We start from the raw sequence: 14,996 nt of genomic DNA, 5'->3' as shown, positions 1-14,996 counted from the left end.
GGAGGGGCCGGGCCGCTCGCGGCCGGACCTGTAATCTCAGCGGCGGCGGCGGCGGTGGTGGCGGCAATAGCTGCACCGGCACTGGGAACCCGCGCCTCGCCACTCACGAGGCGGTCGCGCAGTGAAGGGGACCGTCGCGGGCGAGAGCGTCGGAGGGAAGAAGCGGGGAAGCTGTTTCCAGGCTGGAGAGGAGGGTTTCAGGTGGTAATCTGGGGAGAGTCCTGGCAGGGGAAAGGGGAGGAGGGTCTGGACTTGGGGGGAGGGAGTTCTGGGTGCAGAGAATGAGGAGGAGAAAGGGCGGAGGGAATGAGGGGCTGGCAGATGCGGGGCGAGCTCGAAGTCGGGCAGAAGGTGGGGGTGCCGACCGCCGAGGACTGAGTGAGTGCAGGGTTTGCGAGTGGATGGAGGAGGGCGCCAGGGCGAGAAGGAGCAGGATCTGAAACTCCACTCCCTTTGCGGGGTGGGAATGGATTGGGGCAGGCGGAATTTGCTGATCCTTCACCAGGGAGGAAAGGGTTTTAGGAAGGGATGAAGTAGAGCGCGAGGCCAGCCTGTTTTTAAAAGGAGTCCGTCCAGTGGTGACTGGACCCTGGGACTGGGCTGCCTTTAATGTCGGATTCTCCGAGGAGTTAGGTTGAATGGGCTGAGCTTCGGGGCTCCGGGCCTGGGTCGGGGGCGGGCTGGGGCGTTGCCCCTGGTATTTACCTGGGGGCATTGCTTTGTGGGAGGCTGAGTCTGGATTCATTTGGTTATCTGTCGGAGGAAGCACAGTGCCAGCAAGGTTCTGGTTCACTGGTTTAGGGTGCTGGGGGTGGAGTGTGATAACTTAGTGAAATCCGAGCTTCCAAAGGAGGGGGAGAACCATTTCTTGACTGCTCTGGTGAATCTAGGCGGGCCGACGCAATAGTTTAAAGTTTTAGAAGTAAACAAACCTGGTTCCCTTTTCCAGAGAGGAGACACTGAAAGTACAGCTGGAGGAGGAAGATGCCGAGTATGGATCTTCTGATGTTGGTGAGTCTTTTCCAAACATCCTCCTCCTTGTAAGGCGCTTGTCCCTTAAGTTTTATTTTTAGTCCATAGGATCAGAATGTGAGATTTCACCTCTGATGCTTGCTTTTGGTAGCTGAGCAATTCTACTACATTTATTTTGGGCTTAATGATTAAGATAGATAAATGACAATTAAATGTATGAATATATATTAATATAAATGAGGAAGATTCTTTTTCAAATTTCTTAGTTTTAATCTCTCCCTTCCCATACTACTGAAACAGTTTTAAAATTCCTATTACATTTTTTCTGGGTTTGCCATATTTTAGTTTATAAGCATCTCCCAGACTGAATTCTTCGGAAGACAGATAGCATGTCTTATTTGTATAGAGAAGAATAAAAACCTATTGGGATGCTCTGTATATAGTAAGTGCTTAACACTTGCTTTTTGAAAAAAACTAGTTTGAATTTAAGTTTTTTTCTTGGGCTGAGGAGTTTACCTGTTTTGGTAGAGGCTGCTTTTTCTTTTTCTCATGAGATCTTTCTGTGCAGTTTTTTCACCAAGCAGGGAGAATAACATTTCCATGAGTGTTTACCAGAATGATGTTTTATTCTTCGGACATTTATGATTCCATGGGGTCTCTTTAGTGTGAGAATTGTGGAGAGCCTAGGGCTTCTATGTAGAAAATACCCATATAGAAAAAGTGTCTGTGTTTAGTTCTTAATAAGTCACTTCTCTGAGTCTGATGTCTCTTTGTACAAAAACATGGATTTAAAAATAATTCTTCTCTTTATCTCACTAGCCCAGAGAGTTGGTAGCAGGCACTGGGAAATTGGCAAAAACTGAGAACAATGATGTTTTGTTAATACTTGGTGCTTACTTCCTATATTGTTGAAACCTGTAAGGTCTATGGGAGGGATAAAGAAGGGGACTAAGCTGTGACTAGTTTTGATTTAAGGCAGGGAGCAAGGACGATTTTAGAGACATGGATAAATACTTGGTTTATCCATGAAGATTTCACCTAAAATAGTTTCTTGCCTCAAATCTCATGTATTATCAGTAGTTAATAAGTAGCTTTATGTAATTTTAAATTCTTATTACAAGAGCAATGTGTTAGAAAAACTGTAAATTGTAAGTAAGCAAAAGGAAGCAACTACCAATAATCCAGTATTCAGGGATAACCACTGTTAGCACCTTAAAAGGTTAATGCAGAATGATTTGTAACAATTGGCACATTCTGTTTTTCCTCTTATAGATCAATATGTTTGTGTAAATTAAGACCCCAGTATGTAAATAAGATGTGCTTATTACTTTAAGGGCCTGTGCATTTCCTTCAGTAGCCTGAGCAGTGAGTGGTTTTATTCAGAATATTAACTTTGGAATCAGTTTTGTAGTATTTCCTTAGCTGTTGCCACTGCTTTTCACGTCTTCATTTGTTAATCTAGAATGTTTAGGGATATTGGCTTTACTTATTGGTGTAAGGAATTATTCATGTGAATAACGACTGGCCCTCGAGAATCATCACTCTCTGAAGATGCTATACATGTTAGTTGAGGTGCTTTACCTGGAAAAGTTGTCATTCCTTCCTTGACTATATTGTGCTGTTTGAGTCTAAACAGTAAAGAACCAATGACCTGAGCTGGGTTTTCAATGGATGCACTAAATCTTTATGATCTGAGTTCAAGGTGTTTCTTTAGCTACTTTATATGATGTGTAAAACACGTTCTTAACACTCTAACTTGGAAGAAAGGACCCTAGTTAATAAAAAATAACTTCCATGCAGGGCAGTGTATAGTAGAATGTAAGAATTAGAAATAATCCTAGAAGTCATATGTTGCAACTTTTTACTTATATTTGCATGAATCCTTTTTAGAATATCTCTGATAAATGGATATCCAACCATTTCATTAGGACATTATGAAAATTTTAAAGTTTTATCTATAGATATAATGTTAAAATCTTTGAATTTCATTTTATAATAATAAAGAGGCATTAAAAATATTTGTTATTAAAAGAGGGCATTGAGTTTGATAAGGTTGAAAATGACTTGTGTGGACTGTATGTTAATGATAATAAAATTTAAAAGTCAACTAGAGTCTGTATTTGACAAACCTTATACTTCAGAATAAGGAGCTTGGACTGCTAGCCCTCTGTGTGTTACTGCCCTTAATTTTGCCCTCATCTGATTAGGGTAGTTTGTCTGCCTTTTTCTCTTTACTCATATATGACATGTCATGGGCTGTAATACTTTCTACCTACATCTCAGAATAAGATGAGTGAGTATATTCATCTGAGAATTGCCATGCTTTCTGAGGTAATTCAAGTCAGGCAATTTTTTAGTGATCTTTCTCCACTGTGGCACCATTCTTTTTATCCATGTTCTCCTTCCACCTAAGCTAGGGTTGCAACTTACCAAATACTTGTAGCTTTTAAGAAGGTACTTCATAAAGCTCTGTCTACTCTTTAGGTGGCTTTTCTCTTTCGCATTCAGATGGGTGAATCAAGTTTACCATTTGGGCCTGGTTGGGATTTGAGTGATAATTGTTTATCTAGGGCTGAGGATCTCTACCAGGTGTAATTTTGCCTCCCAGGGACTTTTGGCAATGTCTGGAGGTGTTTGATTGTCACACTTGAGGAGCGCTAGAGGTCGGAGGTGCAATTAAACACCCTAATATGCACAAGTTTCCCAAAAGCAAGAATTACCTGGCTTAAAATGTCAGTAATACTCAGGTTGAGAAACCCTGGTTTAGGATTCCTTAACATAGCTAACAGTATCTGCATAGACCAGGCATTTGTGTGCATGGTGGAATGAGTCTTTCCGTTAAATTTAATGGGTCTATTGTAGTGTTACTTGGGATTATTTTACTTATGGATCAAGCCCTGCTGCTTTGGAATACATATTGGACAGTGTACACCAGTGTCTTCTGTACTAGAGTAAAATTCTTAAGAAATGCAACATTTCTGTAGCACTCTTTTCTTGATTTGGAAACAGTAAGCCTGTCTCAGTTTTCTTTTTTAGGTTCAAAAATCGAATATTTCCAGGTCCTAGAACTTTATTTTTGACCTTTGAATCTTTTTCAGGGATACTTTCTTTCTGAATCTTAATTGGGATTTAAGTAATAAGCTGAAAGGGTGATGTGAAAAGCTCATTTCTGTTGTTTGATTCTGGCGTCTTATTTGCAGGATTGTCTAAAAGAAAGGGAAAATTAATTGAGACTGCTAGGGCATTTCAAATTTTGTTGACAATATGAGTGGCTGTTGTAGGATGAGCAGGGTATTTAGAATTGTTTCAATCTTATAAATAAAGCAAAAGTGTAATAAGTATGATAATTTCTGCAGAAAAGGGGTGTTATAAATAGATAGCTACCAATTCCCAATATTTGGCTTGGCTGTGCAGACAGTGTGTCAGGAGTTTTTAGTAACATTTACCTTCTTATTTAGGCTTTGTCCAATCTAATATTACACACAGTTTGTACACGTTGGTGGCAGAGAATTGGGAACCAGCCTGGAATTAAGAATTTTCCATCGGGAATTGATTTGTAGTGATTCAGTCCATATGTGGAAACATATCCAGTTACTGAGAGAGAAACCATATTATGGGTAAGGGGAGATGGGAGCCATCTGGGAAGGCAGAAAGTAGTTTATTGGGTATATCAGTTATCTCCTGGCATACTCCAACAGTGTGATTGAGGAGGTAAAGGGGCTCTTTACAAAGCTGAGCAGGGTTAAGGAAGACACAGCAGGGCATGATGAAACAACTCAGGGCTAAGAGCCATTATCAGTCTAAGACCTGAAGGAGTCAGGAAGGAGAGTAGTTTCTGGAACCTTGAGAGAGCTTAGCTGAAGGAGAGGGTTACCTGTAGGAATGTAGTCACTGCCAACCAATGGCCTGGCGGGAAAAGAATCAGGGACAAAATACCTCAAACTCTTATTTATTCAACCGCTGATCTACTGCCAGAGCCTCTCATTGGTCAAACCCAACTGAAGACCAGAGGATAAAGGACCCTGGGTGAATTAATTAATAGAGGGTGGCCCTATGAAGCACATAGCAGAGCTGGAGCAGGTTGAGTGGAAGACCTGGAGGAGCAAAGGGAGGATACCCAGTATACTGAAGTCAAGGTCAAGTTAGTTCTGACAGGCAGTGAGAAGATAGTATCTGAGTAGAGTCTGGAATATTATAGAAAAGGCCTGTTCTCACTGATAACAGAAGGGTAGATTCAGAGGCAAAGTGTTGCCGCAGCTTTGGCAATGCCAGAGCTGCTTTGTTCCACTTGAAGCCTTTGAATCTTAATTGCCTGATAGGCCTTTAGAAATCCTACAGTCCAGCTTCCCTTGCAGCGTAGGAATCCCATTCCATCCACAGTGCTCTGCCAGAGTGGATGCAGAATACTTGCTCAGGGAGTTCTTTCCATTGTTGGGCAGCTTTAATTGTTAGAAAGTTTTTTATTTGTCCAGATCACGCTGTATCAGTCTGGGTTAGATTCGGCTGTATATAAAAGAAAAATCTAAAAAGGATTTTTCAAAGATAGAAAGAAATATGTTTTTCTGAAGTAAGAGAAATCCAGATTAATCTGTTCCTGACAGATATGGCCATTACTAGGTCTTTGAGGAAGCTCCACCACTCATAGTCCAGGCTAGCTGCTTTGAGCTTGAGCTATCAGATTCATGTTTCATTCAGCAAGAAGAAGAAAGAAAAGAAAAAGGGCCTATTCTTCTTCTTAACTAAAAATGTTTTTATATGAAACTTATACAGAAAGTATATGAAGCACATATATAAATTTTTAATAATAATAATAAAAATAATCATCTACCACCCAGGTTAAGAAATAGGCACCCCATGTGCCTTACCTTGATTATATTGCATTCCCTCCCCTCTGATTTTTGGAATAATTATTTCTATGCTGTTTTTTTAAAAAATTGTTACCTATGTATACAACCCTAAATTTAGTTTTTTTTTTAACTTGATATAAATGGATTTATATGTATTTTTTGTGATTTTTCCTTTGTTACTCAATATTTGTGAGATATATTCATGTTTTTATATGTAGTTCAGTTCATTCATTTTTATTACTGTGTAGTAACTCATTTTATGACTAATGGAATTTATTTCTCCATTCCACTGATGATGGACACTTAGGTTTTTCTGACTTAGGGCTTTTTCAAACATTACTGTTATGAACTTTCTTGCACATGACAAGTGTTTGCAAGCGTAAAAGTGTTTCTGGGATTTATTCCAAGAAGTGGAATTGTTGAATTGTCACGGGTGTACATCCTTAATTTCATTAGATAATGACAAACTTTCCTAAAGAGATTAATACAGTTTATATTCCTAGCAACAGTATGTGAGAGTTTTTGTAACTACACAGGTTAACAGTTTAGATATTTATAAGGCTTTTTATTTTTCGCCAATTCGGTAGGAGTGAAATCTAATTGATTTCCATTTGCGTTTCCCTGATTACTAATATGTCCTTTATAAATGTTTATTGATTATTTAGATTTCCAGTTTTGTGGGTACTTCTTCAAGTCTTATGCCTTATCAATTATTTATCTATTTCTCTTTGTAGTTCTATTAAGTTTTGTTGTGTATATTTTGAGATTTTGTTACTGGGTTCATATAGATTTAAAACTATTACGTATTACGTAATAAGTTGCTCTTTTTATCTGATAATGCTTTTTGATTTAATATAGTTCCTGTGAGCTTTTTGTCATGAGATAGGCGAACTGTAAATGTTTGATGAATGACTTACTTCCCTGTTGTATGGGCAGAAACTGCAGGTTTCTTCTGGTGCACTGTTATTTATGTGTTCTGTTATCTCACAAAGTGAATAAATCATTTTGGAATAAAAAAAAGCACAGCATTTTTCTTTTTTGAGGTATAACTTGCAAAAAGGGCACATGTCTTAATTGTACAGGTCAGTAAATGTTTGCATATGGATACACTGTACTCATTGCCCAAGACTGAAAAATGTCCAGCATCCCAGCAAGCTCCTTATATCCCTTCTAGGTGACACCCACCACAGACTGTCATTCTCACTGTATGTTAGGTTGCTGATTTTTGAACTTTCTTTAAAAGGAAACATACAGTACATATATTTTTGTGGATGTCCCTTTCAGTCAACATTTTGTGTGTGAGATTCAGCCATGCTCTATGGAGCAACAGTTTTTTTAAAAGTATTGCCATGTAGTTTTACAGTGTTTACAATTTTCCATTTTCTTCATTCTGTAGGTGAGTGACACTGCTGCATTCTTGAACATGTCTTTTGGTAAACATAAATAGAATTGCTGGGTCACAGGTATACTGCCAAACACGTTTCCAAAGTGGTTGTACCCATTTACGCTACTCTAGAGTTTTCGTAATACGTAACTTCTGGATTTAGCTTAAGGCAGCAAATCTTAAATTTCTTCCCACTAAGCATTAGAGTGAGCATTAAGAAATCTTTCCTGAAGTAGTATAGACACTTTTAAAATGTGAAATGCCCTTTTTCTATAATTTCCCTGGAGAGTGAAAGCCTTCCTAATTCTTGTTTATCTGGCTTATAATTATTAATAAACATTTGCTAGAAACAAAGCAACCCTGGTTCTTTTTGAGTATTAGAAGGGCAGAATTTAGATTTGTAAGACACCATTTGTAGCAGTTAATTCCAAGACTAAAATCAATTAATACTCTGGAACTCTTTGGAATCTAAATAGCTCTTGTGGTGTATTTACATTTTGTGCTTAGTACTGGGGAAACCTTCTCTGGATGCTTTTTCCAAAAAGAGTACATCAGTCCTCTCTTGAGTTCGAGTCTTAATGTTACGAAGTCTTTGAGACATCTGAGGCAAATAGAAAATTCTGTTTTCAAAATCTACTAGGAAGTAATCTTGGAAAAATATGAGAATGCCATAGTGGACCTGCTCCTGGTGTAGCTGTATTGCAGGAAGGCTGGAAGAAAGCCTACGATTATAGAAATCTCTAGCTGTTTTTGATAAAATTAAGATTTCAAATGCTTTGTGAAGAATCATGGCTGTAGCAGTCAACAACAGTCTATCTGGATGCCTGAAATTAGGTTTGTGATCTGTAAACATAAGTAGGTAACTGATATAATCCTGTTTTGTAGGTGGGTAAAGGGTCACTTGCAATCTTCCAATTGAATTAGATTATCGAAGGCAGAGTTGACTTAACATCTGTCTAACAAAATTCAGAAACAGCTCACTATTAACATGTATTTTATTACCATGATCTGTAAGAAAATACAACACAGGCATAAATCAAACTCCTGAAAACCTTTCCCAGCTCTACCTGTGTGACTGTGGGACATTGCAAAGGTTATTTCCTTTGCTGTTTACTAAAGAGGAAAGGAAAATGTTTATCATCAGAGAACTCATATTCATTAAGTATTTAATGTTTCTTATCTGCAGTCATTTTCTTATTACCTTACCTTATTTAATAATTCACAATAACCCTGTGAGTGGATGCTGGTATCTTTTTTTTTCTTGTGAACTTTTCGTTGAATTACAACAGTGGCGTCTCTTTTTGCGAATGTCCGAAATCCAGTCGCAAAGATGTTCAGTAATGTGCCAAAGGTCACACAGCTTCTAGGCGAGAGCTAAAATTAGAATCTTAGTCTTTGATTACCAGTTCGGACTTTCTAGAACACTACAGCTGCCAATAGAACAGCATTAACACTACTTGGAGAGTCCGCGAGGAGTAGTGGTGAGGTGTCAGTCAGTTCAGGACAGGACTCGGAGATGGCCATTCCTTTCAGATATTGTAGGTAAGTGGCTGGAGTGTGTGTTTATGAATTGCCAAAGGAACAATTGTTTTTAAAAAAGTCACCATTTTAGTACTTAGTAATTCTGTGTGTAAACGCTTTAAAATACATACCTTTAAACAATAATGATCCTCATTGTCTAGATTGTATATAATTGCTCTACAGATTTCTACATTATTGGATACTTTTGGTTGCTTTATTTGAGTCAAAGCTTTACTTTCTCTTCCTGGAATTGCAAAGTTTCTGCTGTCTTTGGCCCATTTGGAAGTTTTTTTTTAGAAAGGCACTTTTTTTTTTTTTTTAAGAAAGTCAGTGAATCCAAACAATCCTATGTAGTTGGTCTTAGCTAAGAGACTATTTGGAGAGAATAAATGGAATTTCTCCATCATAATGTTCTTTTTTAAAAAAATATGCCCTTCTTTGGCTTTTAGTATATTTGCAGCCATCACCACAATCAGTTTTAGAAAATTTTTAGAAAAAACCCCGTACTTACTAGCAGTTACTTCTCTGTTTTCCCAATTCCCTAGCCCAACGTCGAACAACTTTTTGTCTATAGATTTCCTCATTCAGAACATTTCATATATATGGAATCATAGAATATGTGGTTTTTGTGCTTAGCTTTTTTCTCTTATAATGTTTTCAAGGTTCATCCATGTTGTAGCATGGATCAGAACTTCATTCCTTTTTATTATAGGCATAAGGCTTTTCCTGGAGAACTTTAAGTAATGGATATATCCAATATTGTTTCTCTTTTGTTCTCATAGGAAATATAGGGGTCTTGGTGTGCTTTACTTATAATAGAATATCTTGTCATAGTAAGGCTACTTCTAGGGTTCATTTTTAGAGAAGGGTTTATTATGTGGAATATAGACCCCAGTGACTGGCCTTCAGAATGTCTTGAATCCTCTATAATTATTTGCAAGATTTTATGTTCCCAAGTATATTTTTTTGGTGCAGGAGTTTAGGGGACTGAGAAGATTTAGTTTTTGTTAAAAGATAATTTTCAAAAAAAGGTAAAATCATGACACAGATATAAAATAAACACACATTAAAGATTTTATTTTACTTAGAGTGAAGAAGAATTGAGACATTGTATAACTGGTTCAAAGGAGATGTCCAAAGAACAGACATATTTATAGATCAGGAATGTTAAAATGAATATGAAATGGAGACAAAGTTAGTTTTTTCAGTAGAGAGAGAAGTCATTTGAACCTCTACTGAACATGACAGATTTTGCCTGTTTATAGATGATTATAGTTTGCATTGCTATCAATTATCTACAACTTTCAGAGTTGTAAAATAACTTTATATAATTATAATCATATAACCCAGAGGCATGTCCTAGCCAATGCATAATTTTCCATTGGAAATACACACTTTTTTTCCTGCATCTTCAACAGGTTATCAAAAAAGTCTGAAACTCTTCTGTGTTAATTCTAGAGACTTATTTCAGTTTTAAAAAGTAGCTCCTTTTTGACTAGATTTGGAAGGCAGAATTTCTAGTGTTTATGTCAGTCAGAGACCCAGGGATAGGTGTGTAGTTTTTTTTTTTTTTGCACAGGATTACATGTTAGAGATCTCTAAAGAAGTAGCTTTTGCAGTTTACTTAGGTTACACATATTCGGTGTTTCTCATCTCTGATAACAGCATGGCTATTGAAGAGATTTCTAAATATAGTTTGGAAAGTCTAGGTATCTTAACTCAGTGACAAAGGTAGACAATTCTATTAAGATAAGTATGGAAAGGGAAAAGCTCCAATGACTTCTCCCCAATTGATGTAAGCCCAGGGAAGTCAAAACTTCTCCTTTGTGGAAAGATTATGGGGTTATTTCCACTAGACTTTGCTTATTATCAAGGAGTTATTTCTCTGTCTTCAGAGATTAATGCACATCTTTTGTACTTTGAAGGGTAACTTCTATGCATATACTCATAAGTCATTTAGCTACTTATTTTAAGAGATATTAGGAATTCATAGCAACAAATTTTGCAGCATTATACCTTCAAGTTTGCATAGTGCTTTTCTCCCACATGTTACTACTTGTCTTAAGCTGAGAAAGTATTTACCAAGAAAACCTATTATTACTCTCACTGCTGCACCCCTCAGCCTGTTTCTGTTTCTTGAATTTCGTTTTATGTATTTTAGTCTTCTAGTTTAAGCTCTCTGTTGTGCCTTTCTTGTTGTATTTTAGAAAAGAGAGGCACTCAGTGATGAGTTAACAAAGTCGATATCTGTCTTCATTTAATGCTCTGTCCTAACCACAAGCAAATAAATAAATAAACAATTAATTAATTAATTAAAATCATTAATTGACAGTGTTTAGGGCTCTCAGCTTTTACAAGCTCAGAAGCTTTGATTTTCCATGGGTGTCCTCCTAATGACTGGAGAATTGCATATCTGTTTCCTTTCTGAAGCCAAGATTGTATCACAGCAATGGTAAGGTAAGATGCTTTGCCTGAGTATTCCAGTGCTAACTGTAGGGCACTTAGACTTACACGTGGTTGTGGAATAGTGCTGAACTTCTATATCGGACTCAGGAGGCATGCCTGGAAGGGAACACATAGACAGTTAAACTTTTTGAGATGAACTCAGATAATCCATCTCTTGACTTTTGGGGGAGGGATATGATTTGCTCTTTATTTCCTAAGAAATGATGATTCAGTCCTTTCAAACATTTCTGTGTCACAGTCACTTTTGGTCGGAAGTCTGTCTGGCTTTGTTGCTCAATTCTTACTTCAGTGGCCCAAGGGTGTTTGCCCTTTGGGCTTGTGATCTGTTTTTGCCGATGAACTTTAATGCCTTTTGGGGCTCTAAAGACTGTACTGTAGTGTTTTCTTACCTGTTTACTTTGTACTTTGAAGTTCTACAGAATGTGATATATGAAAGAATCAGATTCAATTAGCTTTGTTTTCTGTGTTTTTAGGACAGAGGTAGTAAGAATAAATAATTAACTCTTTGGGTCTCTTCTATATTTTGGCTTCACTCCATAACCCCAGTTTCAGTCCTTAGATTACCATTCGATCTGAAGACTTTAAGGTAGTGGGTAAATTGGGTAAATCCAGTTTTTTCTTTTCCTCAACACTCTTTCCTGCTTTAAAACTTGGATTTCTGGCTCTTCTAGAAAAGCTGAGGATTGAATTGTGCAGTTGTGTTAGAGGTGAAGACATTGGAAGGAAGAGGTAAACAAATTCTTCTCTGTATCATTGCAGGGTGGAACATTTGGTTTTCATTAGTATCTGGCCAAAGAATAAATATTTTAGCCAGGAACAGTGAGTTAACCTCCTTGATTGATGTGACTGGGCCCTGACTTTAACACGTTGAGGGAAGCTTGGCAATGCCTTGGTAGCCCCCATCTAAGATGGATAGCCATTAAGTTTGGTGATTGGGTTTCAATAATGTATTAAATCAACTGTTGGGTAATTATTATTATTATTATTATTATTATTATTACAAAAGAAGAGGTTGGGGAGAGAAGGTTATAATGTAGAGAAACAGTTCTTAACCAAGAATGCTGATCAGAATCACTTCGAGGAGTATTTTAAAATAGATATTTCTGGGCTCCAATCTATACTTAACTGAACTTCTTGGTGGAGTATTCATAGAACAGTTCCTTGGATGATTTCGATGTACTGCACTGGTTTAATGGAAATAGTATTGAATAAGAAGTTAGATTCTGATGGAGACTGTGTCTAGTTTGACCCCAGGGAAAAGCACATTTTAGTATTAGTCTTTGAGCCTCAGTTTCTTCCTGATTGAAAAGAATTGGACTAGATGGTCTCTAAGGTTTCTTCGAACAGCAGCATTTTATGATTTTGAAGACAACTCTCTTAAAATACTTTTCAAACTAATTTCTTTCCATCTTTCTTTTGGAAGCAGGTAATAGCATGTGTAAGTCTTGCTGAGAAAAGAATGAGGCTTTCAATTTGAGGGACAGCATTGAATAGCAGTTCACACCCCAAATGCACTTGGTGTTTGTAGGACAGTGTTCAGATAATCTGGCAATGTTGTCTTAGTTGGGAGAGTAGTGAAACTATGGCTCTTGATTTGGCTCCTGGAATAAACTAAATGACGTGAATATGAAAATTGTTTTGAATCTGTTTGTCTCTAATAGTTTGTGCCACTGAGAGTTTGGCTCTGGAAACTTGGGCTGTGGAAGAAGTAATGAAAAAAAAAAAAAAACAATGCACTTTAAACCAAAAGGTTTGAGTCTTAGCTCTGCCAATTCTGAGCTGCGTGACCTTTGTGTCTTAGTGTCTGTATCAGTGAAGGACAGAAAGTGGTCATGAACTGATCTTTAATGTCCGTTGCAGCTCAGATGGCCTATGATGTGGTCTATATTGTGAGCTTATCAGAGGGGTGCTGGTGTATGCAGAGTCTGGTGACATATAACAAGCCATTCTCCTCTGTAAGCTCAAGCTGCTGCCACGGGGAGAGGTATCAGAGGGAGGCAGAGTCTTCCTGGGATCTTATGAAACGAACTGTAATTATTTCACTTTAGTTGAATATTTGTTGAATTCCTACCATGTTGAAACTGCTGTTCTAGGTTGTGTAGGAGATACAAAATTTATGTCCTCCCTCTTGTTAGTATTTTTATCAGCACTTGGTACCGTGGGAAAGTTCGGATATTAAAACAATTGTTTTGTTTCTCTCCCTCACCTGGGGTAGGGACAAGTGAACTCAACGCAGCTGGCTAATGCAGTTTGACCCTTATCGACTCTTGAGAAATAACCTGAGTTGAGGCATATGGATATTTGCCATATGAGAAATGAGAGATGACATTGTGCTTCGATATGAACTTTTTCTGTAAGGAAGTAGCTTTCATGAAATTGCTGATTTTATATTGACTCTCCAGTCATATTTTTAGGCATTACTGTTTTGAATTCTTTTCTGTAGTGAGTGACTTATATTTAGAACTCAGATCTGTGTTGTGGCCAGCAATATGCATTTGGACAAGCAGGACGTTTGAGAGGTACAAGTTGTTACTGGAGCCGAAGGAAACTAGTTTGTGTGAACTTTAGTTTTGACCATAGAACATTAGAAGACTTAGTGCTATATAATAAATACTCAGCTGAGCAAAATGACTACTTTTTTTTTGGCAAGGAGTCTGTGTCTCTGTGGCAGTTCAGGAATTATTAGTAGAGTGGAACAGTGACAGAGGAATGTTTTTCTTTGATCTTTAGCCTGATTTCTTTTAGTTTGAGAAGAGGGGGGAGGAGTAAGTACCTTGGGAAGTCTTGTTGGTTTCTCTGCTTGGCTTTACAGCTCCTTGGTACTCTTACAGGCCATACTTTTACAGTTATGTTTAGATACTTATGTTTTGAAGCTGTAAAAGATGTTTCCAGATGTTTTGGAATTCAACTATGAGTGTGAAGTCTTGGGTTTTAGTCCTGACTCTGCTCTTTACTACTCAGTTTGTCATAGAGCAAGACACTTAACCTTTCTTGACTTCAGTTTTCCCCACTCATAAAGTGAAACTGTTTATTCTTAACCCAAGAACCTCTTGAGGTCATAAAGTACAAATAAAATAACATGAAAGATGTTTAAATTTTTTAAGTTGTATAAATATTGCCGTATATCCTCTGCAAATAAATAGTGGCCATGCATGTTTGTTATTGCTCCTTTATTAATTAGTTCTTTTCCCTCTGTAATCACATGATCATCTAATCCTTGAGTTTTCAAGGGAAGAGAAAAATTTAAGTAAGATGAACTGGTGAACTCTCATCCCTGTGAAATAGTTCCATGCACTAGCAGGCACGCTGGAAATAATCGTCCAATGATGGGAACACTTGGCAGCAGTGGGCTTGTAGTGGTGGCAGCATTGCAGGGCAGATCTCTTCTTAGGATGGTGTGGCAAGCAGCTCTAGGGGCTGCCTGAGTGGAGATGCCACTGTTTTTGAATAAAACACACAGATGTTTAACCTCTGTTAAACAATAGGGAAAGAATAATTATGATTTATATCAACTCCAGGGAAAGAATCATCATCCTCTGTGGGTCTGGAAATGTCTGCCACATGGCTTTCTCTTTTAATGATACTCATTTTTAGAATTTTTTTTTCTGGTATAAATTGGTAATTAAGAAATTTAATGGAGTTGGGGGGGATATTACTGCCTAACTATCACTTGGTCAATTGCAGTACTAGTTCTCAAAGAGGTTTCTTTTGGGGGGGAAGGGATGTGTGGATAATGCCACAGTGGAAGTTTGCTTACAGAATCTTGTTCTCTTGGAGTAATTTAGGGACTGAAAGAGTTTAAAATC

The 14,996-nt window shown here is 37.7% G+C and overlaps 1 protein-coding gene across 2 annotated transcripts in view; it reads left to right on the top strand.

Moving 5' to 3' along the window:
• SGPL1 (sphingosine-1-phosphate lyase 1) overlaps window positions 1-14,996 on the top strand; it is a 48,106-nt gene continuing 33,110 nt past the window's right edge. Inside the window, exons 1-2 of one of the 2 annotated variants that reach the window (XM_016121036.2) lie at window positions 1-201; window positions 950-1,011. In XM_016121036.2, coding sequence (XP_015976522.1) covers window positions 985-1,011 — 27 coding nt within the window. In that variant the 5' untranslated portion in view covers window positions 1-201; window positions 950-984. Of the gene's footprint in view, window positions 202-323; window positions 379-949; window positions 1,012-14,996 lie in introns of those variants that run through there. The other variant, XM_016121037.2, reaches the window with a different exon arrangement.

Source organism: Rousettus aegyptiacus, unplaced genomic scaffold, assembly GCF_014176215.1.
Source record: "Rousettus aegyptiacus isolate mRouAeg1 unplaced genomic scaffold, mRouAeg1.p scaffold_m13_p_6, whole genome shotgun sequence".
Classification (NCBI taxonomy): domain Eukaryota; kingdom Metazoa; phylum Chordata; class Mammalia; order Chiroptera; family Pteropodidae; genus Rousettus; species Rousettus aegyptiacus.
This window is presented reverse-complemented; position numbering and strand designations above follow the sequence as displayed.